Source organism: Rhinoderma darwinii, chromosome 5, assembly GCF_050947455.1.
Source record: "Rhinoderma darwinii isolate aRhiDar2 chromosome 5, aRhiDar2.hap1, whole genome shotgun sequence".
NCBI lineage: Eukaryota > Metazoa > Chordata > Amphibia > Anura > Rhinodermatidae > Rhinoderma > Rhinoderma darwinii.
In genome coordinates, this window is record NC_134691.1 from 164,006,343 (window position 1) to 164,031,728 (window position 25,386).

Consider the following 25,386-nt stretch of genomic DNA (forward strand, 5'->3'; position numbering starts at 1 on the left):
CTGGTAAAATAAAAACAAAGACATTGTTGAAACCACAAGCAGTCAGTGCAAAAGCGAGTTCACAAAGTGGTATTGGCATCTTTTGTAACATGCAAAAAAAAAGGCCCACACAATCTGATGAAAATCTGTGCTAAGAGCCTCACATTTATAAGTATAGTAATAATAGCAGTAATGAAATTTTAAATAAAAATATGAAATGCTTGCATTTATCTTCGCGTCCGCAGGGTGATGCTGCATCTTTGGGTTTGTTGGCATCTCTTATAACAGATATGACTATAGATATTGTATTTCAATTGTCAACAGTAGGCGCACTATGATTGCTTTATTCATCCCACATTTAAATCGGATCTCTCACCTCAATACTCTGCCCTAGATAAGAGAAGCATCTTACAGGTACATTCTCCTAGTAGCCAAAATTGTACAAAAATAAATAAATTATTGTGCCCTTTGGCTAATCTGAGCGCTCAAAGAACACACTGAACGCATAGTTGTGAGTCCGGTGAATATGTATTTATTTTTGTGTGTGTTATTTTGGCTGATAGGAGAAGGAGCTTGCACCTATAATATGCTGCCCTTACCTAGGGCAGCATATTGAGGTGACAGACCCACTTTAATGAAGAACATTCCCTGCAGAAAACAGACTTTTGTTTTACTCAGGTCGAAGTCATTTATGTCAGTAACATAGATAAACTTACAGGGAAGTAAGGTGCTAGATCTCCACATGATTCTGCCACAAGGAGTCTTCTTTCTGGGTATTTGTGATTGATCTGATAAACATCAAAATAGGTTTTTAGCACTTAATGGAAATAAAGATGAAGAAAATTGTATGCAATACTCCGTCAGTTAAGAAACTCTAGCATGTGTAACTAAAAATCATTAGAAGGGTTAGGCCCAATGCACACAAACATATTTTTGCAGGTGAATTGCGGCACCATTTATTTCAATGGGCCCATGCACACGACCATGGTTTCCACAGTCCGTGCATTGCCCAGGCGCCTTGACCGCAAAAAGATAGGACAGATCTTATTACGGCCGTATTTTGCGGTCCAGGCTCATAGAAATGAATGCACGCGACCATGTGCACGGCCGGCGATTTGCGGGCGGCCCGCGTTGGGGCCGCTAAGCAAGGCCGTGCACACCACTACGGTCGTGTGCATGAGGCCTTATTCCCACCAAGGACATTCACGGCATATCCACTAGATATGGCATACAGGTCTAATAGGTAGAGCCCTCCTTATAGCTGCAGAAGTGGGACCCCCACCTAACAGACATTTATGGCATATCCTGTGTAAAGTCTATATTTCAGTGCGTTTCTGCACAATTGAAGGACACTACAGTCTGCCTCTCCACAGAGTGATTCGGCTGATACATAAAACAATACCTTGTCGTATAGCAAATGGGTCAAAGGATGTCTCATTTCTGCCCTTACAGAAAGAACAACAACATACTATGAACACATCCGAAGATAAAAAAAATAACAAAAAAAAAAATCTCTGATGCTCATTTTATAAGGTATGTAAAAATATATAAATAGACAGCCTTGAGCTTCGAGACTCCTAAAACACGCAATACTTCTGCTATATAATTTTTTTTTCAAAATATCCTGGAATACAAGAATCCAGTTAAAAATATGTACAATGAAGTACTATAAAAAGTATGCATTAGACTAGGCTATGGTTTCTCAATTCACGTACTCAAGAAACCTCGAAACAACTAGTCACAGACTTAATAATATTATTTAAAGTGTATTAATAAAAATAAAAGAAGGCAGAACCACCTACAAAGTTGGTACATTTCCAACAGCGGAAATAAGGAGTTTTTTGGTTTGTTTTTTCTTCTGCTTTTTGTGTGTTTGTGCTGCATGATTTAGATGGGAGTGGTGTTAAATATTGGAGAATTATTTTTTTGGTCTGTAAACTACAATACTAATCATGTGAATGTTCCACTGAATAGTTGAGTAACATTATGTAGATTTATATCTAGTACAGTACTCAAGTCACCATTTTTTTCTCATGATTAAACAATTTACCTATCAGGATGACAATATTAATAAAATAATACATAGCAACTTTCAGTATTCATGTACTAGCTCATACCGCGGATTATACTAGAAAGATGGAAGTTTTCTAATAACATGAAAAAATAAAAACCTCTGCAGATAGTTGACAAACAAAATGCTTAACATACATCACAAAAATATTTCTATGGACATCATCATGGGTTACAAAAACACCTACATTAACATCTGCAATGCTTTAGGCAGCAACGCAAAGATCTAAATCAAAATATACCATTGTAAAATCAGAGCTAGGCCCCAGTTTGTGGAGACTAATTGCCAAATTGTATACCTACTTGTTCCCAACACTGCGGCAAAAGTTCTGCTTCAACTCGAGTGGGTCCAACGTGGCGAGCAAAAGCTACACATCCAGTTAAAATCATTTGCCTAAAATTAGAAAAACACAGCTAGAACACGTTGCATCCAAATTAGGAAAAAATATCTTCTACTGCAGGCCCACTTTCAAGATACACTCTTTATCCATTAATAGTCAATTGATCTCTACCTACAAAATACATGAAAAGTTGCAGATTAAAGAGACTGTCACCGGTTTATAACTGCCCTATCTTCTACCTAATCTGTACTCAAAGCAGAGCGTGATCTTGCGAGATCACGCTGTGCTGTCACTCCCTCAGTAACTTTACCAGAGTGTCAGGAGAATGAAAAGACATTCATTCTCCCGACACTCCGGTAAAGTTAATGTGGGAGTAAGTGACAGCACAGCGTGATCTCGCGAGATCACGCTGTGATGCGAGTACAGGTGGACATGAATGAAGGAAAGTGTATGACGCCGATTGGTCAGCGTCATACACTTCTCTTTACTATGCCCACTTGGTGAAAACAAAACGCCCAGTTGGGCATTAAGAACGAATTTGTATAACAATTAAAATGCTCATAACTTTGTCAAAAATAAGTTTTTTTTAAAAAAACAACTCATTACTTATCTACATTAAAGCGCCTATTAGATTATGTAGAAAATAGGGCAGTTAGAAAATGGTGACAGAGCCTTTTTAAGTCTCCAGAAACCCTAAGGGTATGTTGACACAGCCTATTTTCAGCCGTTTTTCGGGCCGTAAACACCCGAAAAACAGATGAAAATACGAGGGCTGAACGCCTACATAAAGAAGTACTGTTACTTCTTGAGCAGTTTTTGGAGCCGTTTTTCATTGGGTCCAAAAAGGCTGTAAAAAAAAACATCAAAAAACGCTTGATGCATAAAAAGAAAATGCTCTAAATCAGAGGCTGTTTTCCCTAGTAAACAGCTCCGTATTTTACAGCCATTTTTTGTTAAAGAGGCTCTGTCACCAGATTTTGCAACCCCTATCTGCTATTGCAGCAGATCGGCGCTGCAATGTAGATTACAGTAACATTTTTAAAAAACGAGCATTTTTGGCCAAGTTATGACCATTTTTGTATTTATGCAAATGAGGCTTGCAAAAGTACAACTGGGCGTGTTGAAAAGTAAAAGTACAACTTGGCGTGTATTATGTGCGTACATCGGGGCGTTTTTACTACTTTTACTAGCTGGGCGTTCTGACGAGAAGTATCATCCACTTCTCTTCAGAACGCCCAGCTTCTGGCAGTGCAGACACAGCCGTGTTCTCTAGAGATCACGCTGTGACGTCACTCACAGGTCCTGCATCGTGTCAGACGAGCGAGGACACATCGGCACCAGAGGCTACAGTTGATTCTGCAGCAGCATCAGCGTTTGCAGGTAAGTAGCTACATCGACTTACCTGCAAACGCTGATGCTGCTGCAGAATCAACTGTAGCCTCTGGTGCCGATGTGTCCTCGCTCGTCTGACACGATGCAGGACCTGTGAGTGACGACACAGCGTGATCTCTCGAGAACTCGGCTGTGTCTGCACTGCCAGAAGCTGGGCGTTCTGAAGAGAAGTGGATGATACTTCTCGTCAGAACGCCCAGCTAGTAAAAGTAGTAAAAACGCCCCGATGTACGCACATAATACACGCCCAGTTGTACTTTTACTTTTCAACACGCCCAGTTGTACTTTTGCAAGCCTCATTTGCATAAATACAAAAATGGTCATAACTTGGCCAAAAATGCTCGTTTTTTAAAAATAAAAACGTTACTGTAATCTACATTGCAGCGCCTATCTGCTGCAATAGCAGATAGGGGTTGCAAAATCTGATGACAGAGCCTCTTTAAGCGTGTGAACATACCCTAGGATTCAATAGCGACTGTGGCATCTACGCTGTTAGAGAGTGTAGCCCCCCTCTGTCAGCCCATCGACCCTCCGATGGTTGTAATGGACGGTAAATAGCTCAATACACTGCAACACATAGGTATTACATTGTATTGTACTCGCGTTTAAATATTCACTTTTTCAAGCCCATAGAATACTAAAAAAAAAAAAAAAAAAAAAAAAAAGATAAAAAAAAAAAAAAAAAAGGAAAAAGATATTTCCATGTTCATTTGTTTATCTTGCTTCTAAAAAACATGGGGAAAAAATAAAAACAAAAAAGTGATCAAAATGTATGTACCCCAAAATGGTACCAATAAAAGCTACAGTTGTTCCTGCAAAAAACAAGTTTGCACAGCGCTCGATCGATGGAAACATTAAAAAAAATATAGCTCTCAGAATACGGCTACACAAAAGAATTTTGTTTAAGAAATAAATAGATTCTTGTAAAAGTATGACATAAAAGAAAACTGAATAAATTTGGTATCGCCATAATCGTATTAACCCACAGAATAACGTTAGCACGTCGTTTTTACCGCACAGTGAACACCGGAACAACAAAACCAAAAACAATAGAGAATTTTGTGTTTTTCCAATTCCACCCAATAAATATAAAATTTTTACGTTTTCCAGTACGTTATAAAGGCACTTTAAATGGTAACATTAAAAACCACAACTCGTGCCGCAAAAGACAAGTCTTTATATGTCTATGTTGATGGAAGAGTAAAAATAAAAAAAGTTATGGCTTTTGGAAGGTGGGAAGAAAAAAGACAATAATGAAAAACCAATAAAGGTCTGCAGCGACAAGGGGTTAAAGAGGCTCTGTCACCACATTAGAAGTGCCCTATCTCCTACATAAGGAGATCGGCGCTGTAATGTAGGTGACAGCAGTGCTTTTAATTTTAAAAAAACGATCTGTTTTCACCACTTTATTAGCAATTTTAGATTTATGCTAATGAGTTGCTTAATGCCCAAGTGGGCGTGTTTTCACTTTAGACCAAGTGGGCGTTGTACAGAGGAGTGTATGATGCTGACCAATCAGCGTCATGCATTCCTCTCCATTCAGTCAGCGCATAAGGATCCTTTTAGATCGCTATGTGCTGTCTTATACTTTAACACATTAACGATACTGAAGTGTTTAGACAGTGAATAGACATTCCACAGGATGTCTATTCACAATCTCTGCACTTCGTTACCGTTTCTGTGGTAGTTACAGCAGAAGAAGCGTAATCTCACGAGATTACACTGTAGATGACAGGTTACAACGAGATTACGCTTTCTAAACTGTCAAAACACTTCAGTATCGTTAATGTGTTAGTATAAGCCAGCGCATAGCTATCTAAAAGGATCCCTGTACGCTGACTAAAGGAATGGAGGGGAGTGCATGACGCTGATTGGTCAGCGTCATACACTCCTCTGTACAACGCCCACTTGGTCTAAAGTAAAAACACGCCCACTTGGGCATTAAGCAACTCATTAGCATAAATCCAAAAATCGCTAATATAGTGGTGAAAACAGATAGTTTTTTTAAATAAAAAGCATTACGGTCACCTACATTATAGCGCCGATCTCCTTATGTAGGAGACAGGGCACATATAATGTGGTGACAGAGCCTCTTCATGGACCTTCCGATCAATCTTTTTGCTGATAGGAGAGGAAAAAAGGAATAATTGTTCCTCTCCATATGCCTAGTGGACACATTGTAACAAAATCTGTAGTTAAGCAAACGTGATGTGGACATTCATCAAAAAAAAAAATCAAGAATGCATACAGATTTCAGTTTGAGTGGAAAAACATACTCTGCGCATTCATTCATTTAAAGGTCTTCCCTGTAGTGGTGAGCAGCAGACAAGCCCAGGGATGTGGCCATAAAGCAAATCATACCTTTGCTCATCATCTGGGCGCTTTATTAAATTAAACAGAATATGTAGGAGCTGGTCTCTTTCTTTAGGCTCTGGGTGGAGGCAAGCGGTGCACAGTATCAATGGAATCAATTCCTGTTTATCAAGGAAAAAGCAGAAGTATAAATATGACTATGATTAAACAAACCGATACAAAAAAATTAAATAAAAATTCATAATGCAGATTCAATACATACATTGATTTCAAAGTAAAAGCCACTTTACAATATGGGTGGATGAAGATAATCTTTGTGAACCACATTTGTGGGGTGCAAAGATTGTTAAAGACAGGGTGTAAATAAAGTATAACGGCCAAGTTCACACATTTAAATTTTTTATAGCCATAAGGCCTTATTCACACGAACGTGTCCGTTTTGCACGTGTAAAAAATGCAGCGTTTTTCCTGCGTTGCAGTTCCGCGTGGCATCCGTGTAGAGTGCCTGTCTGCGTTTTTTACGCGCGTATGTCACGCGTTTTTTACGTCAGCAAAATAAACTGAAGGAGGTGGTTTTCTTTTTCTCATAAGTTCTTTAGCAACTGTTGTGTGAAAAACGCATGTCACACTGATGTGCGTCCGTGTGCTGTCCGTGATTTTCACGCACCCATTGATTCCATTGGGTGCGTGATGCGCAAAAAACGCACAAGTATAGGACATGCAGTAAGTTTCACGGAGATGGCACACGCTGCGTGAAAAACACTGAATGTCCCCATTGACTTGCATAGGTCCGTGTGACGTGCGTTATTTTCATGCGCGTAACACGGATGTGAAATACGCTCGTGTGAATAAGGCCTAACCAGGAGTGGATCATAAGGAGAGCTGTCTAAAGGAATGACTTACATCTGTTTTTTTTAATCCACTCCTTAATTGTGGGGAAAACAAATTAGCATTTTTAAAAAAACTCACTGTGTGAACCCAGCCTAAAACAGTTAGGAATTATTCATACAGGGGAAGCAAGCAAAGAGAGAAGGGGGTGGAAAACGAGATGGAGACGAAGAAAAATAATGGAACAAAAAACCAATGCAAAAATGAAATGACAGGCTAAAAGAGATTTTGATAGATTTATTTTTCATGATTTCTATATTATGATTGATTACAGACATACATTTTGTTATGTAAAACCTATATAATTTACATCTATGTTTAATGAATGTGCTTCACGTGAATTTTCAGGAAGATCAATACAAAAAAGTATGCGATTTACAATGAAAGTAAACAGTCGGAAATCTATATCTACTTATTTTCCGTTATCTAAATTTGGGTGCGCCTTAGTCTGGATCCAAGAAGTAGTTAGTCACAGCAGAATTTTTTTTACCTGCTGTACAGCTGTTCTTTTGTCAGAGTTACACTAAATTGATTTTTAAAGCCATTACCCAAGAACAGCTTTAATATCGTTTATCCAAAACAAATTAAATACTCTAAAAACAAGTAATAAAATTAAAATAAACATATTACTAACACAAAAAGTAAGACAAGTACATCATCACTATGTCATGTAACTTGAGCACTTTTCTTCTTTACGGATAATCCCTTTAAAGGGGTTGGCCAAGAAAAAAAAAAATATTTTCTAAAAAGTATCCCCCAGCCGTGGTTTGCCTTCCCTAAAACCCCCTACATACTTTCTAACCAGTTTCTGTTTGATCTCAATCGTCACTGCTGCTCTGTTTGTTTACATCCCTTGCTTCTGGTCTTGGCTGTTTCCGATCTTGTAACCCACCATACCCATGATCCCTGGCTGCATCTGAGGAGACAGCTTACATCACCCCATCCTCCCTCCACAGCATCTCCGCTGTTTGCATACTGCCACGCCCCTTTATGTTCACAGGTCATTCCCAGTTCTAATAACAGTCACCCAGCTCCCTGCACAGTCACACACACCTAGTAATAAACACACAAGGGGGGGATGGGGGTTACATACAGGGATGACGGGGGTTATATACAGGGATGTTGAGGATAATACACAGGGATGTTGAGGGTTATACACAGGGATGATGGGGTTATAAACAGGGATGATGGGGTTATAAACAGGGATGATGGGGTTATAAACAGGGATGTTGGGGTTATAAACAGGGATGTTGGGGTTATAAACAGGGATGTTGGGGTTATAAACAGGGATGTTGGGGTTATAAACAGGGATGATGATGTAATACGCATGGATGATGGGGGCTTATACACAGGGATGATATAACTCCATCATACCTGATCATCCCCGTGTGTTACCCCCACCATCCCCGTGTGTTACCCCCACCATCCCCGTGTGTTACCCCCACCATCCCCGTGTGTTACCCCCACCATCCCCGTGTGTTACCCCCACCATCCCCGTGTGTTACCCCCACCATCCCCGTGTGTTACACATATAATGGGGGTTATATAATGGGGTAATACACAGGGATGGTGAGGTAATACACATATAATGGGGGTTATATAATGGGGTATTAGCTCATCCCTATATATAACACCCATCATCCTGTGTATTATACCCCATTTTCCCTGTGCATTACCCCCAACATTCTATACATGGATGAAGGCGGTTATACACAGCGATGATGCGGGTTATGCACAGGGATGATGGGAGTTATATTCAGGGAGGATGGCCCAATCATTCCTGTATATAATCCCCATCATCCCTGTATTTATATAACCCCCATCATCCCTGTATTTATATAACCCCTGTAATAACTGTATATACTATCAGGGCAGGGTGCTGCCGCTGGAGGGGGCGGTGTGGGTGATGAGAGGAGACAGGCAGGGAGTGCGGGAATTCAGAGATAGGAGGAGGGGGCGTGTACAAGGAGAGACTACGTTCCATGTCTCTGCACAGCCAGCACTTCCTGGTGTGTAGGGACACGGCGAGTCACATTGAACACTGTATGTTTACAGGCGGCGGGACCAGAGGAGGCGGAGCTCTAAAGAGCTCATGAAACATCCGCCCGGCCCACTGTCTGTAAATGTAGTTGATGATGCGCCGTGCCCAGTTCAGCCAGAAGCGCTGGCTGAGCAAAGACACGTAACTTCACAGGAAATTAAAAATTTACTCTCGGTGCGGTCGCGTGACCGCAAACCAGAACAGAGTAATGAAGCCAGAAGTAAATAGACATTCTATTAGAAAGTTACTTATATATGTCCAATTAAGCGAATATATAAATAAAATATATTCCTGGACGACCCCTTTAGGGCTTGAATAAAAGGACTATAAGTATAATGTAGCATTTCAGCTAAAAAGATTATGGTCAGTCATGCAAAACTAGCAAAAGAAAAAAAACAAAAACAAAAAAACCCTCACATAGCTTTGGTGTATTCAATTATATTCTAAATTATAGAATTAAAAACCAGCAATAAGACACTAAATGCAAATTTAAAAAAAGGCGGTACAGGAAAATTATTTTCATGTCCAAATCAAAAGGTGCATCAAAGACAAAAAGGACATCTTTGTACACCATCATCAAAATAAAGCTATCGCATTATGTAAAGCATACCAGACCCAGCTCTATAGTAAAAGCAAAACCAGTAAGATATTGATGCAGCGTAACTGAAACAACAATTTACTAATTTAACCTATGATTTAAGACGCTGGCCATACAGATTTATATTGGCATATATGACCGATTTAACGGGATCCACCAGAAATATAATGGGGGGAATTTGTTAAGGCCTTGTTCACACGAGGGTATTTCATGTCCGTGTTACGCGCTTTAAAACAACGGACGTCACACTGACCTATGCAATTCAATGGGGCCATTTAGACATTGTGTTTTTCATGCAGTGTGCCCGCTGCGTGAAACTCACTGCATGTCCTGTACTTGTGCATTTTTTTTGCATCACGCACCCATTGAAGTCAATGGGTGCGTGAAAAAAACAGACAGCACAAGGTCACACATCCGTGTGCTGTCCATGATTCAGGCAACAGTTGCTAAAGAAATTATGAGAAAAAGAAAAAACGCCTCCTTCAGGTTTTTTTGCGGACGTAAAAAAAAAACACGTGAGATACGGATGACATACACGCGTAAAAACGCAGACACGCACTTCACACGACACTGCAATACAGGAAAACCGCTGCGTTTTTTTACGCATGCAGAACGGACACGCTCGTGTGCATGAGGCCTAAGACTAGCATTTCAAACACCAGTGTTAAACTAATTTACGTTGGGGGAAAATGTGCCTAATATGTTAAGAGGTGCACACCTCTTAATATATTTGCCGGATCTTTGGCTGTCTGTGCGACAGAAATGCGAATCTACCGCTGCTATGAGCAGCCAATTTCTGGCATAAATTATAAATCTTTTGTTATGCTCAGGCCCCGCCTCCTTTGGATAAACCCCTCCCCCTTTACCACCACACTGGTTTGTAAAGTGCAAATCCATAGGTTATCATAGTAATCTACCATAGTAAATATTTCCAGTGTGAAACACAGTCATACATACATATTAAAACATTGACTTTATTGTATCGCTTACATTAGGCATTAAAACGATTTAATGCCATTATTATCCTAACAAGATCGAAATTGAAAGCCATCCCCCACAGAAAACCGTTAAACACGAGGTGAAAAGTTAACAGCATCCTCACGCAAGGTCTGTATAAGGCGACAATTTCAACCTTTACGGTTACTTTTCTAGTAGTACTAATGGATTATCCTATGCAACCACGTTGTACAGCATTGGAAAGAAATATAGAGAAACTGTAGTTTACCTGAATGAGATATAAAACGTTACATCAACAAATCAAATGCATTATAAAAAAAAAAAAGCAAAATAGCTATACTAGCCTGTGCAAAAGAAATGATAACTCCTGCCTGACCTGTGCAGTAACTTATAGCACTAACTTGTGCTGCCATCAAGTGGTCTACTAGCGTTCTAGATCAGGTCATGGACACAGCAGCACTCCGCTATAGTTCTTTCTTTAGCCTAATAAAAATGATTGAGCCTTATAAGCATAAACCTTACAAGGAGAGCGCAGGCAAACGCGATACAGGATAGGTTAACAAATTGTAATGTTAATGCTGGAGCGCCACAGAGGCGAGTCTAAGGCCCAGGAAGAAAGACCGGAAATGCTGCAGACTGCCCTATGCAGCAGCATGAATGTCACAGGCAGCGTGCAAACTGCAACCCTCTGCAGGGAGGGGGAAGAGAAAACTAGATGGGAATAGCCTCACATTATCTACAGAAAACAGTCTTGAGAAGCTGCAGGATAAAAACAGCAGAACACAAAGCTAAAAACGTTGCAATCCAATGCATTCTTGGATTGTTGCTACGCAAATACTCAGAAACAGTCTGATTTTATTTTTCAGAAACCTAAAAAAAACTCAAAACGCAGCAGTCGCATCAGACATGATGAGAATTTAGATGGGAAACTATGGTTTTATATTGCATTTGTATTCTTTCCAAAACGCCACTTTACCTATTTTGTACCATTTGATTTATTAACCCCTTCATGCACCTTGGCTTAAATGCACGTCCAGGTGAGCAGCATCTTCACGCACCTGGGCGTGCAGTTACATCACGTGCTAATTAACCCCCGGGCGGCACTATACCGTAGCGATGGTTAACTGTGCAGGGTGTCTGCCCTGCTCTCCCTGTTGCCGATCAGCGGCCCATCGCCGCGGATTTAGGCAATTAACCCCTTAGATGCGGAGATCTATAGCGATCGCCGCATTTAAGGGGTTTAGAGCACATCGGCAGCCCCCACATGCAATCGCGGGGCTACCTAGAGTTGTCATGGCCTCCGGGCCATCATGTATGGAAGCCAATGAGGACTAGCCGGAGATACGCTTCCTGTCAGAGTGACTGTCAAGTCACGATGACAGTTGGAACACATTACACTACATAGGTAGAGTAATGTATTCTAGCAGCGATCAGAGATGCATGTCTTCAAGTCCCCTAGTGGGACAAAAAAAACAAATAAAAAAAAACAGGTAATTAAAGTGTTATATAAAAAAGTGTAAAAAGAAAACTTAAAAGTTACATAAACAAAAACGGCTTTTTTCCTATAATAATTATTTTATTATAGGAAAAAATGAAAACGTTAAAAAAAAAAAACCACATATTTCGCAAAAGTGATTTTATTGTGCAAACACTGCAAAACATTAAAAAAAAAAACTATATACGTATGGTATCGCTGTAATCGTATCAACCCTCAGATTAAAGTAAAATTGTAATTTATAGCCCAGGGTGAACGCCGTAAAAAATAAATACAAAAATTGATGCTTTTTGGTCACCTTGCTTGCCAAAAAAAACGGAATAAAGTGTGAAAAAAAAAATTGTATGTACCTCAAAATGGTATCAATGAAAACTACAGATTGTAACAAATAAGCCCTCACACGGCTCCGTTGGAGAAAAAATAGAAAAGTTCTGGACCTCAGAATATGGCGACACAAAATGTGCAGTGTTCCAAAAGCAGATAAGATTGTGCACCATTAATCAGTGCGACACTGGCCATGCATCTATGAATTATTTATTTACCCCATTATTATACCCTCTTATTATGCCCTGATCTACTCCACACAGCTTACATATGCCCCCACATTATAAACTGGAGTTTTACTGGTATTTCAAACAGAACTATTACCAAGCAAAATCTGCGATCCAAAAGCCAAATGGCGCTCCCTCCCTTCTGAACCCTACAGCGTGCCCAAACAGAAGTTTACGTCCACAAATAAGGCATCGCCATGCCCGGGAGAACCCGATTAATATTTTATGAGGTATTTGTCTTCAGTGGCACAAACTGGGCAAAACATAAAATGCACTAAAATGGCATATCAATGGAAAGTTTTAATTTTCACTCTGCACCATCCGCTGCACATTAACCCCTTTGTACACCACGACTTAATAGCATGGCGTGGTGTGGGGGGTGATGTATGGAGCGGGCTCGCGTGCTGTGCCCGCACCATACGCTGCGGATGTCAGGGGTGTATTATAGCCGACGTGGACAGAAACCGCGATCGCGCTGTTACAGGAGCCTGTAAAAATGACAACATACTGCAATACATTAGTATTGTCAGCAGAAGGAAGCATGAAGTGCTCTAAAATTTCCTGGTAGATGGCTGCATTGACTCTGGACTTGGTACAACACAGTGGACCAACACCAGCAGATGACATGGCTCCCCAAACCATCACTCACTGTGGAAACTTCACACTGGACCGCAAGCAACTTGGATTGATGCCTCTCCACTCTTCCTCCAGACTCTGGGACCTTGATTTCCAAATGAAATGCAAAATTTACTTTCATCTGAAAACAGGACTTTGGACAACTGACCAACAGACCAGTCCTTTTTGTCCTTAGCCCAGGTAAGACGCTTCGGACGTTGCCTCAAGGAATGCGACAGTTGTAGCCCTTCTCCTGGATAAGTGTGTGTGTGGTGGCTCTTGAAGCACCTACTCCAGCCGCAGTCCGCTCCTTATGAATCTCCCCCAGATTCTTGAATGGCCTTTTATGGACAATCCTTTCAAGGCTGCGGTTATCCCTGTTGCATGCGCAACTTTTTCTACCACACATTTTCCTTCCTCTAAACTTTCCATTAATATGCTTGGATACAGCACTCTGTGAACAGCCAGCTTCTTTAGCAATGTCCTTTTGTGGCTTACCCTCCTTGAGGAGGGTGTCAATTACGGTCTTCTGGACAACTGTCAAGTCAGCAGTCTTCCCCATGATTGTATCGCCTACTGAACCAGACTGCTGGAACATTTAAAGGCTTAGGAAACCTTTGCAGGTGTTTTGTGTTGATTAGCTGATTAGAGTGTCACACCATGAGTCTACAATCTTGAACTTTCCCCTAATTTTCTGAGAAACTAATTTGGGCGGGCATTGAGGAGGCTGTGGACCAACAGGAAGCCTCAAACCCGGGTAAACGTCAGAAGTCCAAGGTTTGAGCCATCCTATTGGTCCACAGACTCCTCAGCATTCTCTGCTTATGCTTCATTGACAGACCGGTGTCGATACCTCACGGAGTATCGACACAGGTCTGTCTGCATAATAACGCTCGTGCACGAGTGTGTGTCGAAAAAAATAAATGTATGATGAAAAGCAGAACTTCCAGCCGGCCAGAGGTAGGGTGAATAGGAACAAATGCGTTCCGATTTTTGACAAAATGTATATTAGGAAGTTTAATTAATTTTGACAGCGTACTAGAACAAACATTTTTTTTTCCCCTGAAAACCCCTTTAACATAAAATCCTTAAGCTGTAAAAATACATGTCACTAAACATAAGGTAGTGTGCCGAAAGAGAAAACGGGCCCGATCTGAACATCCTTTACCCATAGGCAATCCCAACAGTTAGATAATGTTGCATAGTTATTGGATTTCAGCGAAAGCTCTATTAGCCAGACTAGACAAACGTGGCAATACAATGAAAAGGAGTATACAAGTACAACAACAAAAAAACAGGATAAGTTCAGAAATACTAAAATCAAATATGCTGCAAAAACTTTGTGAGCATATATAAATTAAAACATATATGCCGAAAGTGGATGTAACTACGATGATCCTAATACTCTTACAACTTTCAATGCTCAATGTATTGACAGAAAGAACAGAGGTAAATAAAAAGACCAGCTGTCAGACCTGGTACTATATTGTGTGAAACACAAGGGAATGTGGCAGGGGTGTCATGCTGTACTACTCAACTCACCTGGCAAAGATGCATAACCATTTTCTAGAAGCAGATGCATGCACAAAAATAAAACTTGAACTAAATTCATTTACCATGTACTGTTTGTAAATTTTAATTAGGCAGAACTACATAAAACAACCTAAAATGGAGTTGGTTTACCTCTCTTTTTGCGAGGAGCACATTTGGGACAATATGAGGCAAGCACCGTCCCAGCATCAGCATGACACCATTCTCACTGTCAGCAATCCTGGACACCTGCAAATAAAAGACAATTCGGTAACTGGCAGCGACAAAACAATAAATGGGTTCTGTTCTCAGTTAAAGGGACATTAAAAATAAATGAAGGGGGAAAAAAATCATTGCCTGTTCCCAATGCGCTAGAGCTGGTGTACGGAAACAAAATAAACGAAGTGGTGGATCTCACGGTAAATCTCCCACAGACACGATAATTTTGTTTGCAGATCCCACCAATTTTGACCAGAACCAACAATAATCTAATGACTAAGGGGCTTGCAATTTACTTTCTGCACATCTGCCATCAGGGAAAACAAGGTTGGTTTTTCCCCCAGTTATTTGTTTCTCTCAAGATGAGAAAAATGTATTTGTCCGCTGCTTTTTCTAGGATTGATATAACAATGTGTTCATATGTATAGAGAAATTGGAGACAGAATTTGGGCGAGTTATTTATGGTCTGTGGCTAGCTTATAGGGGGTGTCAACTTTAGACAACTTATATCAATATGCCCTATTAGGAATATGGATTTAATTAGCCAGAGCCGAGATTCGCTGCAAAGAGTGGTTCTCCTTCTTCAGGACTCGGCACATACGGATGTAGCCATCTTTATCTTGACTGATAACTCGCTGCAGTGTGATATCACACAACAAAAGTCATTGAAAAACTCAAGATAAAGGATCTTTCCACGGTGTATTTAATGCGTTAAAGGTCAAGATAAAGACGGCTACATATGTACTTGCATTACACGGTCACCTTTCCCCAGTAGTAATATCATAGGGGAACCTGTGACACTGGAAGGGGTTGTTCAAACTGGACAACTGCTTTAAAAGTGCACCTCCGATTTAATTTACAATCTGCTGGCAGGGAAGACATCACAGTAAATACAGGTTCCTAAGGGGGAGAATTAGAATTATGTTTAAACACTTGCTGATGTGATGGCAGGCTAGCCTAGGTTTAGATACTGCTCTTTGGGATATACAGTAAAACCTCCCCAGAAGCCCCCCCATCCAGACCAATTTTTTCTGTGACCGATTTTCCCAACCATTATAGTCTATGGAAGCTGCCCCTTTATAAACAGACCACCCCCTAACCTGACTAAAGGTCGCTTCTTTGAGAAAATATTTCAGTGGGAACTTTTGAAAAGACCACAAATTGGACTTGCATGTGCCACACCGGAATTCCGGAGCAGTCAGAACAAGCGGAGGAGACATGCTTGGCACATCAGGGGAGAGAAGCTGCTAGCATCATCAATGGGTTAGAGAGATCAGAAGGAAGAGTGTTTCCAACACCACGAAGAATCATAGGAAAGAACAGAGGAAGAGGAAGCAGGGAGGCTGTCCAAGAAGGGGAGGGTGCAGCATATGTACGTAATGCTGCACTCAACAGCCCGCAGGACTGCGGAGTAAAGGAGTCTGCAGACTGCCACTGGAGTGTTAAAGGCGTTTTCCCATCAGGGACATTTATGACATATCCACAGGATATGCCATAAATGTCAGATAGATGCAGGTCCTACCTCTGGGACCCGCACCGATCTCTAGGACAGGGCCCCCTAAACCCTGTTCTACATTTCTCATTTCCCGCTGCCACATTATGATTTCCTATCTTGTAATCAGAAAACAGCGTAGCTCTCCGAGCTACACGCTACTCTCATGGAAGTGAATGGCATTTACAGAAAGCAGCGTAGCTAGCGGGCGGAATAGGACTAATGGCGGAATAATGCTGAACAGTAACTTCCCTGTGCCTGTATTTACCCTCCGTAGCAGATTTTTAAAATGCTGCCTGTCTCTAGGGGATGTGGTCATGTTAATAAAATTACTATAAAAAACAAACAAACAACTCTGAGTTGCAAAAAAAGGATGATTATTGGCTTTTGGGCCAAGGGTGGCAATATTTCTCAAACAGCGCAGTTTGTGAACGGTTTGTGTGCTGCTGTGGTGAAAGTGTATTGTGAGTGGACAAATGGCACCGTTCGGAATAACCGATGTGGAAACAGCAGAGCACCACGTGCCATTGATGTGAGAGGTGAACTTTGGCTACAGAGGTACGCGAGGGCCAGACGACATGCTACAGCGGAGCAGCTCACCGTGAAAATCAACCAGGGGACTACTGGAAGTGTGTCTAAAACAGTTCGGCGAACCCTACTACGTATGGTGCTTCAAAGCAGACGGGTGGCCACTGCTCCTATGCTAACAAAGGTGCATCTGAAAAAAAAGCTTCAAATTGCACCACAGTATCGGAATTGGACCATCGATGACTTCTCCAATTAGTCACGTTTTCTGGTTCACCGAACGGATGGATCTTAGCGTGTCAGGCGAGAAACAGAGAACAAACACTCTGCAACCATTGCTGGAAGAACACAAGCTAGTGGCGGCAGCGTTCTGGTCTAGGGAATTTTTTTATGGCATTCTCTTGGCCTACTCATCCATGTGGAAGGAACTCTGAAACGATTTGGGTATGAATCCATTGTTGCAGATCATGTCCACCCGTACATGCGGTTTGTCTTCCCTGGGGCAGATGGAATCTTCCAGCAAGACAATGCGACATGTCACACGGCTAGAAATATCAGACACTGATTCGAAGAGCTCGACCAAGACTTCCAAGTACTTCCCTGGCCCCCTAATTTGCCAGACTTGAACCCAATTGAGCATCTGTGGGACCACCTCGATCGTCTTGTTCGCTCTATGGATCCTTCCCCACGCACCCTCCAGCAAATGTGGGATGCACTGCAGTCAGCATGGCTCCAGATACAAGAGACAACCTATCAGCACCTCCATTGAGTCACTCCCAGCCCGTCTAGCTGCTGTCTGTGCTGCACACGGCAGGTTACTCTGGATATTAGCTGGTGGTCATATTAATGTGACAGTGTTACCTGAATGCCAGGGGTCACTGAATGTGGGTCGTATGACTGCTGCCACCATTAGTCCATTCGGTTATCCTACTAATGCATTTCTATGGACCAATCTTTGGGCTATACCATTTTTTTGTTTAGACAAAGGCAACTACACTGATATAAGTACACTGTAATATGTTCACACGGGGTCTTTTGCCGAGTTTTTTGACGCGGAAACCGCGTCGCAAAACTCGGCAGAAACGGCCCGAGAACGCCTCCCATTGATTTCAATGGGAGGCGTCGGCGTCTTTTTCCCGCGAGCAGTAAAACTGCCTCGCGGGAAAAAGAAGCGACATGCCCTATCTTCGGGCGCTTCCGCCTCCGACCTCCCATTGACTTCAATGGGAGGCAGGAGAAAGCGTGTTTTATGCCCGCGGCGCTCAATGGCCGCGGGTGAAAAACGGCGCGATAATTGCTGTTCACACGGAGTATTTTGGGGGAGGAATATCTGCCTCAAAATTCCGTTTGGAACTTTGAGGCAGATATTCCTCCCCCAAAATACTCCGTGTGAACATAGCCTAATTGAGTAGAATGTTAAATAAGTATATATTAGAAATCTGAATAATTTCCTTTTCTATAAATAAAATAAAACAAGTGGACAACCCTTTTAAGTTGACAACTGGGTGTTCTTGTCAATATGGTGTGTTCCTACACCGTAGGAGAAAATGAGCACTGATTGGACTGTATAGGGACACACCCCCAATAGTTAAGACCCAGTTGTCAATTTATTCATAAATTTATAGGAGGAACATCATGAACAGCACAACAGAGTTCACAGGATGTAAGCAAGATATGCCTCCTTGCAAGAAGTACCGGACTAGAATAATAAACTTAACCGTCCTAGTCTTAACAATTAATCACTGAAACACATAAAAAAAAATAGGCAACAAAGAAATATATAGAAGAGCAAAAGGATGATTACCTCTGATCCTAAACGACTGTCTGCGGACATGCGACAAAAAGAAAGCAGAGCTTGATGAAAGGCCGGAGATAGTTTTCTGTTGGATAAGATAAAGAGAAATTTCCATTATGCCCATACCGCATATTGTTAGTACTGTGCATGCACACATAATTCTACACCAATTTCAAGGCCTTGTGTGCACAATAATACTAATGCCGTGCACATAAACCAAGTAGGACCCTGTAGTTGGTCACCAAACAGTACCTTAGACACAAGTGCATGGATTTTTTACAATTGTAATGGACATCTCCACAAATATTCCACTCTTTACTCAGTTGTGTATTAGAACATACAAAATCATGATTAATCTAAGCCGCAGCATCAAAAGGTTATTTCAAAATGTGAATTTTAACCGGTATTGCCTCACTCCTTGTGGCCTTAACCCCTCTCCACCACAGCGTATACATTTCTGGACCGGGCACCAAATTAAACAGGCCACAGTAAAGCATGTTATACATTGAATTTTAACCGCAATAATCTTTTAACCCCTTAATCCTTTAAACGCCATTTTGCGCGTGAATGACCAAGGATTATTTTTCGTTTTTTCACTGTCACATTCCAAGAGCCCAAACTTTTTTATTCCGTCGACATAGCCATGTAAGGACTTGTTTTTTGCGGGTTTTCTTTTTCAATTGCACCATTTTTGGATGCATATAATACATTGATTAACTTTTAATACCTTCATTTTAGAAAAGAAATACAAATAAAAAGCTATTCCAGCATTGTTTTTCGCGTTACAAATTTACGCCGTTCACTATGCGGTGTAAATAACATGTTATCTTTATTCTATGGGTCGGGACGACTACAGGGACACCAAAATATATAAAAAGGTTTGCACAATAAAAAAAAAAAAATGATTACTTGTTTTTGCATCGCCGCATTCCAAGAGCCTTAACTTTTTTTTTTCCTCTGTCGACGTAGCCATATGTGCGATTGTTTTTTGCAGGGCAAAGCGTAGTTTTCATTGGTACTATTATGGGGTAAATGGGACTTCTTGATTAACATTAATTTTATTTTTTTATGTGGGGGGGGGGGGGGGAATAGGAGAAAAAAAGTAATCTTTTGTAAAATTAGTAATGTTTTTTTGCTTTTTTGTTTTTGGACACCGTTCACCCGGCATTTTAATTAAGATGTTAACTTTATTGTTCGAGTCGTTACTAACAACGATACAACATATATTTGTGTTGGTTTTTTTTTTACGCTTTTACCAAGTTTTATTTGAACTGTAATCTTTTTATTTATTTTTTCTTAAACTTTATTTTACTGTTTTTTCCCCCCACTACAGGATTTCACTTTGCGATCTCCTGGTCGCAGATATGATGCTTTGGATCGCTGGTACAATACACTGCAATAGTAATGTGTTGCAGTATATTGTAATTTTTAGTCTTTTGTTAAAGCGGTTTTCCCATCAGAGACATTTATGACATATCTAATGGATATGTCGTAAATGTTAGCTAGATGCGGGTCCCACCTCTGGGACACGCACTTCTCTCTAGAACCCGTTCTACTGCTCTGTGTTGTGGCTGAAGCGTGCGATTCCCGACCATTAAGAAGAAAACAGCGTCACTCGACGAGCGACGCTGTTTACGTAGGTCTCATAGATCTGAATGGTAGTTACGGAAACATCACAGCTCGCATGCTACGCCGTTTCCGTAATTCATGGTCGGCAATAACACGCTTCAGCCACAAGCAGTAGAACAGGGGACCCGCAGAAAGATGGGACCCGCATTTATGACATATCCTGTGGACACGTAATAAATGTCTCTAATGGGAAAACCCCTTTAAGCCCTGCCACAGGCAGGGCTTAACAGAGGCAGAGTGAAGGCACTCCTTGGGGCCTTCATTAGGCCCCTGGGCTGCCATCGGTACCCCACGATCACGTTGTGGGGACGACGAGGAGCTGTGATAGGGGGGCGCCCCCCTCTTTTTAACACCTCAGTTGCGGCGGTCGCTATTGACCATATTTGAGGGGTTAAACGGCCAGAAACAGTGCGATCACTCCATACATTCCCCCCGCACCCCGATGTGTTATTACATAACAATAAACGTAAAAGGACCTTTAGTTACAAAGACCTAGTTTAGAAGTCGGATTTCTCTTAAAGATAAAGCGAACATCAAAATAAGAAAATAAAGAATTCGCTGCAATGCTTTGAACTCAAGTTCTGCAGAGTGTGAGGAAGTTTGATGGCACAAAAGCCCCAGAAAATCAGTTAACTTTCATTAATATTACTTTAACTGGTTGCCGACACAGGACGAGTATGCTCGTCCTGAGCGGCGAGCACTTCGCGCATTAGGACGAGCATACTCGTCCTGTGTGACAGCCGTCCCTGCGCGCGATCGAGAGAGGGGGACAACGGCTGTAATACACAGCCACGGCCCCGCTCTGACAGCGGAGAGGAGAGAAACATCTTCTCTCCGCCGTTAACCCTTTGAATGCCGCGATGAAAGCAGATAGCGGCGTTCAAAGAGGGGGGACTGCACATTGATCGCGTCACAGAAGAGAACTGGGACGTGATCAAAGCCCACAACTCATATGGCCAGACAGCCCAGGGTCCATTGAAGGACCCCAGGGCTGTCTGAACATATTTCCTGTTGTTAGGGCATACTGAGGTACGCCCTAACAACTGCCTGTGTACAATCAGTAACAGGCTAATGTACTTGCATATAGATCTATGCCAGTACATTACAAAATAAAAATCAAAATGATAAATCCCTTTATGGGATTAAAAAAACCGTAAAATTAATGTAAAAAAAAATTTATGATAAATAAAGTAAAAAAAATACACAGAAACACACATTTTTTATAATAAATAAACTTTTTAAAATATAAGTCCCAAAACATGAAATAGACATATTTGGTATCGCCCCGACCGTAACAATCTGTACAACAAATGATAACATTATATATGATGATCGGTGTATGGTGTAAAAAAATAAATATTAAAACTGCTGCGCAAATGCTTTTTTTCTGCATTTTCGCCAAAATAAAAATGTATAGAAATTAAACGATAATGTATTTGTACCAAAAAATGGTACCTACATAAAGTACAATTCGTCCCGCAAAAAAACACAGTCTCATACAACTACGTCGTACAAAAAATAAGAGTTATGAGCGTCGGGATGCAAAGAGGGAAATGTAAAAAAATTGCTCTGTCCTCAAGGCCAAAATTGGTCGTGTCCTTAAGGGGTTAATATGTTTATGCGACTGAAAACCACTATGTAATTTACCGATTAGGCTGATCAAACTGGACTCCATCTTTTAGGGGAGTACATAGCAGGGTCTTTTTCCTAATTTTTGACAGCTCAGGGCTGGGTGGAACATCCTGCGACAGATGGAAGTCTGTTTCAATGTGCTCTACAGCTTGGCTATCTATGTAATGGTCGCTTTCCTCTGAAGTCTGGCTCTGGAGTCTGGCAGGTGGAGCCTCCTGGAATTCAGAAATAACTTCTGCCACAGAGTTCGCTCTGAGAGTTTCTATTTCGCTGAAATAAAAATTATATTTTTAAGCACAAAATAACGTGACAAACTTACCATACACGTAAATACTGAATGATACATCTAATAACGCATGATATCTTTTGGCATTAAAAGACACTTTAACAAGAGAAAAATGCAGTCTATATATTGACAACTAATACGGTCGCCAAAAGAATTATTATACTTAATTTCTAGAGATATGTACAATTAATCTGCCTAGTTATATTTATAAAAACACAAAAATAAATAAAATAAAAAAAAGGTGGATGATTGATAAACCCTGTGGGATATATCGTGATGGCCATTCAGATATGCAGATCAATAATAAAACAAAAACAAAATTTTTAGCAATTTCACAGGAGGGGGCAACTTTTAATTTTATACGGTTTTATACTTACTTGCCTGTTTTAATTGTTTTATATTGTGGAACATGTTTTATAAAAGCACTACTTTCATGAGACAGTGAGGCTTTAAGTAAGGCATCTATAAGATGTCCATATTGAAGCAGTCACAGAATGTTTGCTGTACAGCCCTCTAACCAGAGTTGTGGTTCACCAGTCCCACAGTCCTTCATAGAGCGTGAAGAGGGTGCTGCACTGTCTCAAGAAGTAGTTTATTTAGTTTTACGAATTTGGAAAACTTATATAATGCACAAGGCACCTAAATAGCCGTGCGTTTCTGTACATCCATTCTGGCTTCTGTTGCTACATTACTACCAACCAATTGAGTGGTCCTAAGGCGGATACTGGTCTCTAATGTGACAAGGGTACTGCTGGATAGGGGAGAAAACGTCATACTCTTCCATTTATAGCAACCAGAATGTGTGTTTGAGAATAGAACAGGCTATTTTCCGATTTCTAATAATGGTACAAGGATCTGGTTGTCATTGTGGCACTCTACCAGTAAAGGTCAAGACTATAAAATGAGCGCAATTAAATAACAGGTGTGAAAAAGGGAATACAGGTATATTTGCATGGGTGTTTTGTGGCTTTCTTTTGGTGTAATGATGGCAAAAATCATGGGAAAAAATCACCGCTATGCAAAATCACAGCTTTTTTGCCTTAATTTTTTCCATAATCATGGGGTAAAAATAAAATAAAAAATAAAAAAGCTGCACATCTATATACCACCTTAAAGTCTATGTACACCTTTATAGGTAATTTTTTATTTTTTTATTAAACCCCAACTGAACTGACGGATTTGGCGAATAGCGAACGATACAGCTTCTATGTATAGAGGATACATAGAACCTATATTATAAAGACTAAAACTTAAACTAAAAGTACATTCAGAAAACATTTCTAAACACATAAAACATACAAGTAATATAGAAGAAGATTGCCTTCAAAAAGGTGTACATGGCATTTAAGCAGACTGAAGGAGCTCTCTGACCAGGGACACAGGAAGGAAATCTGTGTGAGTGTGGAGTAAAGAAGTCGAAAAACATTGCTATGGTGTGATTTTGGTAAACTGGCAGAGGAGCTCTCCAGCTGTGACACAGGGACGTGTGAAGTATAGAGAGGTGATCTGATTTAATTTACGGTTATTTTTGCAACCATTTGAAGAAATCTGAAAACAAGTTGCCTTAAAGAGGCTCTGTCACCAGATTATAATTGCCCTATCTCCTACATAATCTGATCGGCGCTGTAATGTAGATAACTGTGGTTTTTAGTTTGAAAAACGATCATTTTTGAGCAAGTTATGAGCAATTTTAGATTTATGCTAATTCATTTCTTAATAGACAACTGGGCGTGATTTTACATATTTACCAACTGGGCGTTGTACAGAGGAGTGTATGAGGCTGACCAATCAGTGACCAATCAGCGTCATACACTTCTCATTGTTCCAGCCCAGCTTCTTTCACTTTCAGCCGCACGGAAGGCCAACGCTGATGTGAACGGGCCCTTACTGCTTCCAGTTTAACATCGGCCCCAACAGTAAAGCAGTAACTAGCAAATGAACCCAGTCTCAAAACCAAAAGGTCCAATAATAACAATCATTTACTGTGACAAATTCTATGAATAAAACATATTAATGTTGTTCTAGACCCTACTAATCTAAATGTTTTGATAAACTTTTACAGAAGTTGCAGAGTGGAAAAAGCGGCTCTAAATTACTTAATGAATGTCCACAAATAAATACATTCAAAACTGAAGCTAATCCCTTTTACTGATTGCTCTACCTGAATGACTGAGCACATAAGCATGAAGTAAAACATTAAAGGGGTTGTCCCACAATTAACTTTCTCTGTTAGATCACACAAAACATAATTCTTCAACTGGAATATTTAAAAAAAAAAAATGCTTGTGTCCACATATTGCAGTTATATACTTGTTTTAGCGCCCCCTGGTGTTCTTTTGATTCCCTCTAAGAACGTCCACCAAAGGGTATGTTCACACGCTTAATAAGAAACGTCTGAAAACACTGAGCTGTTTTCAAGGGAAAACAGCTCCTGGTTTTCAGCCGTTTTTTAAGCAACTCGCGTTTTTCGCTGCGTTTTTTTTACAGCCGTTTTTTGGAGCGGTTTTTCTAGAGTCAATGAAAAACGGCTCAAGAAGTGACATGCACTTCTTTTTCGCGGGCATTTTTAAAAATGGACTAGAAAAAAAAAAACGGCCGTCGGAACAGAACGCCGTATTTCCCATTGAAATCAATGGGCAGATGTTTGGAGGCATTCTGCTTCCAAATTTTCCGGCCGTATTTCAGCCGTTTACGGCCGAAAATAAGCAGTGTTAACATAACCTAATGTGTCCAGTGTCGGTGGAAACACACAGCGCCCGGATCCTCTTCTACACGGACGGCAGATTGATTCCTGCTGCTGTGCAGGCCAGCCAATAAGAATCGGCACACTAGAAGCAGCTTCATCGCACCAGTGCCGAATCCGTGAGGTGGACGTTCTGAGCGGGAATCGAAACGCAGAGGGCGCCATCATATGTATAGGATAGCAATGTCTAAACAAAAGGAGAGGAGCATTTTCTTAAAAAAACTCCAACTGCAAAATTGTTATGCTTTGTGTGATCAAACAGATTAACTATATTTAACCCCTTCAGGACTGAGCC

General features: G+C 40.8%; 1 protein-coding gene across 6 annotated transcripts in view; it reads right to left on the reverse strand.

Annotated features, from left to right (window-relative positions):
• Window positions 1-25,386, reverse strand: part of RELCH (RAB11 binding and LisH domain, coiled-coil and HEAT repeat containing) — a 139,979-nt gene that overhangs the window by 46,645 nt on the left and 67,948 nt on the right. For 3 of the 6 annotated variants that reach the window (XM_075826727.1, XM_075826723.1, XM_075826724.1), the window contains 7 exons: window positions 22,078-22,332; window positions 18,811-18,886; window positions 14,924-15,019; window positions 14,783-14,806; window positions 6,144-6,256; window positions 2,353-2,443; window positions 696-767 (listed from right to left, as the gene is read on the reverse strand). In XM_075826727.1, coding sequence (XP_075682842.1) covers window positions 696-767; window positions 2,353-2,443; window positions 6,144-6,256; window positions 14,783-14,806; window positions 14,924-15,019; window positions 18,811-18,886; window positions 22,078-22,332 — 727 coding nt within the window. The remainder of the gene's footprint in view (window positions 1-695; window positions 768-2,352; window positions 2,444-6,143; window positions 6,257-14,782; window positions 14,807-14,923; window positions 15,020-18,810; window positions 18,887-22,077; window positions 22,333-25,386) is intronic. The other 3 variants (XM_075826726.1, XM_075826728.1, XM_075826725.1) reach the window with 1 other exon arrangement.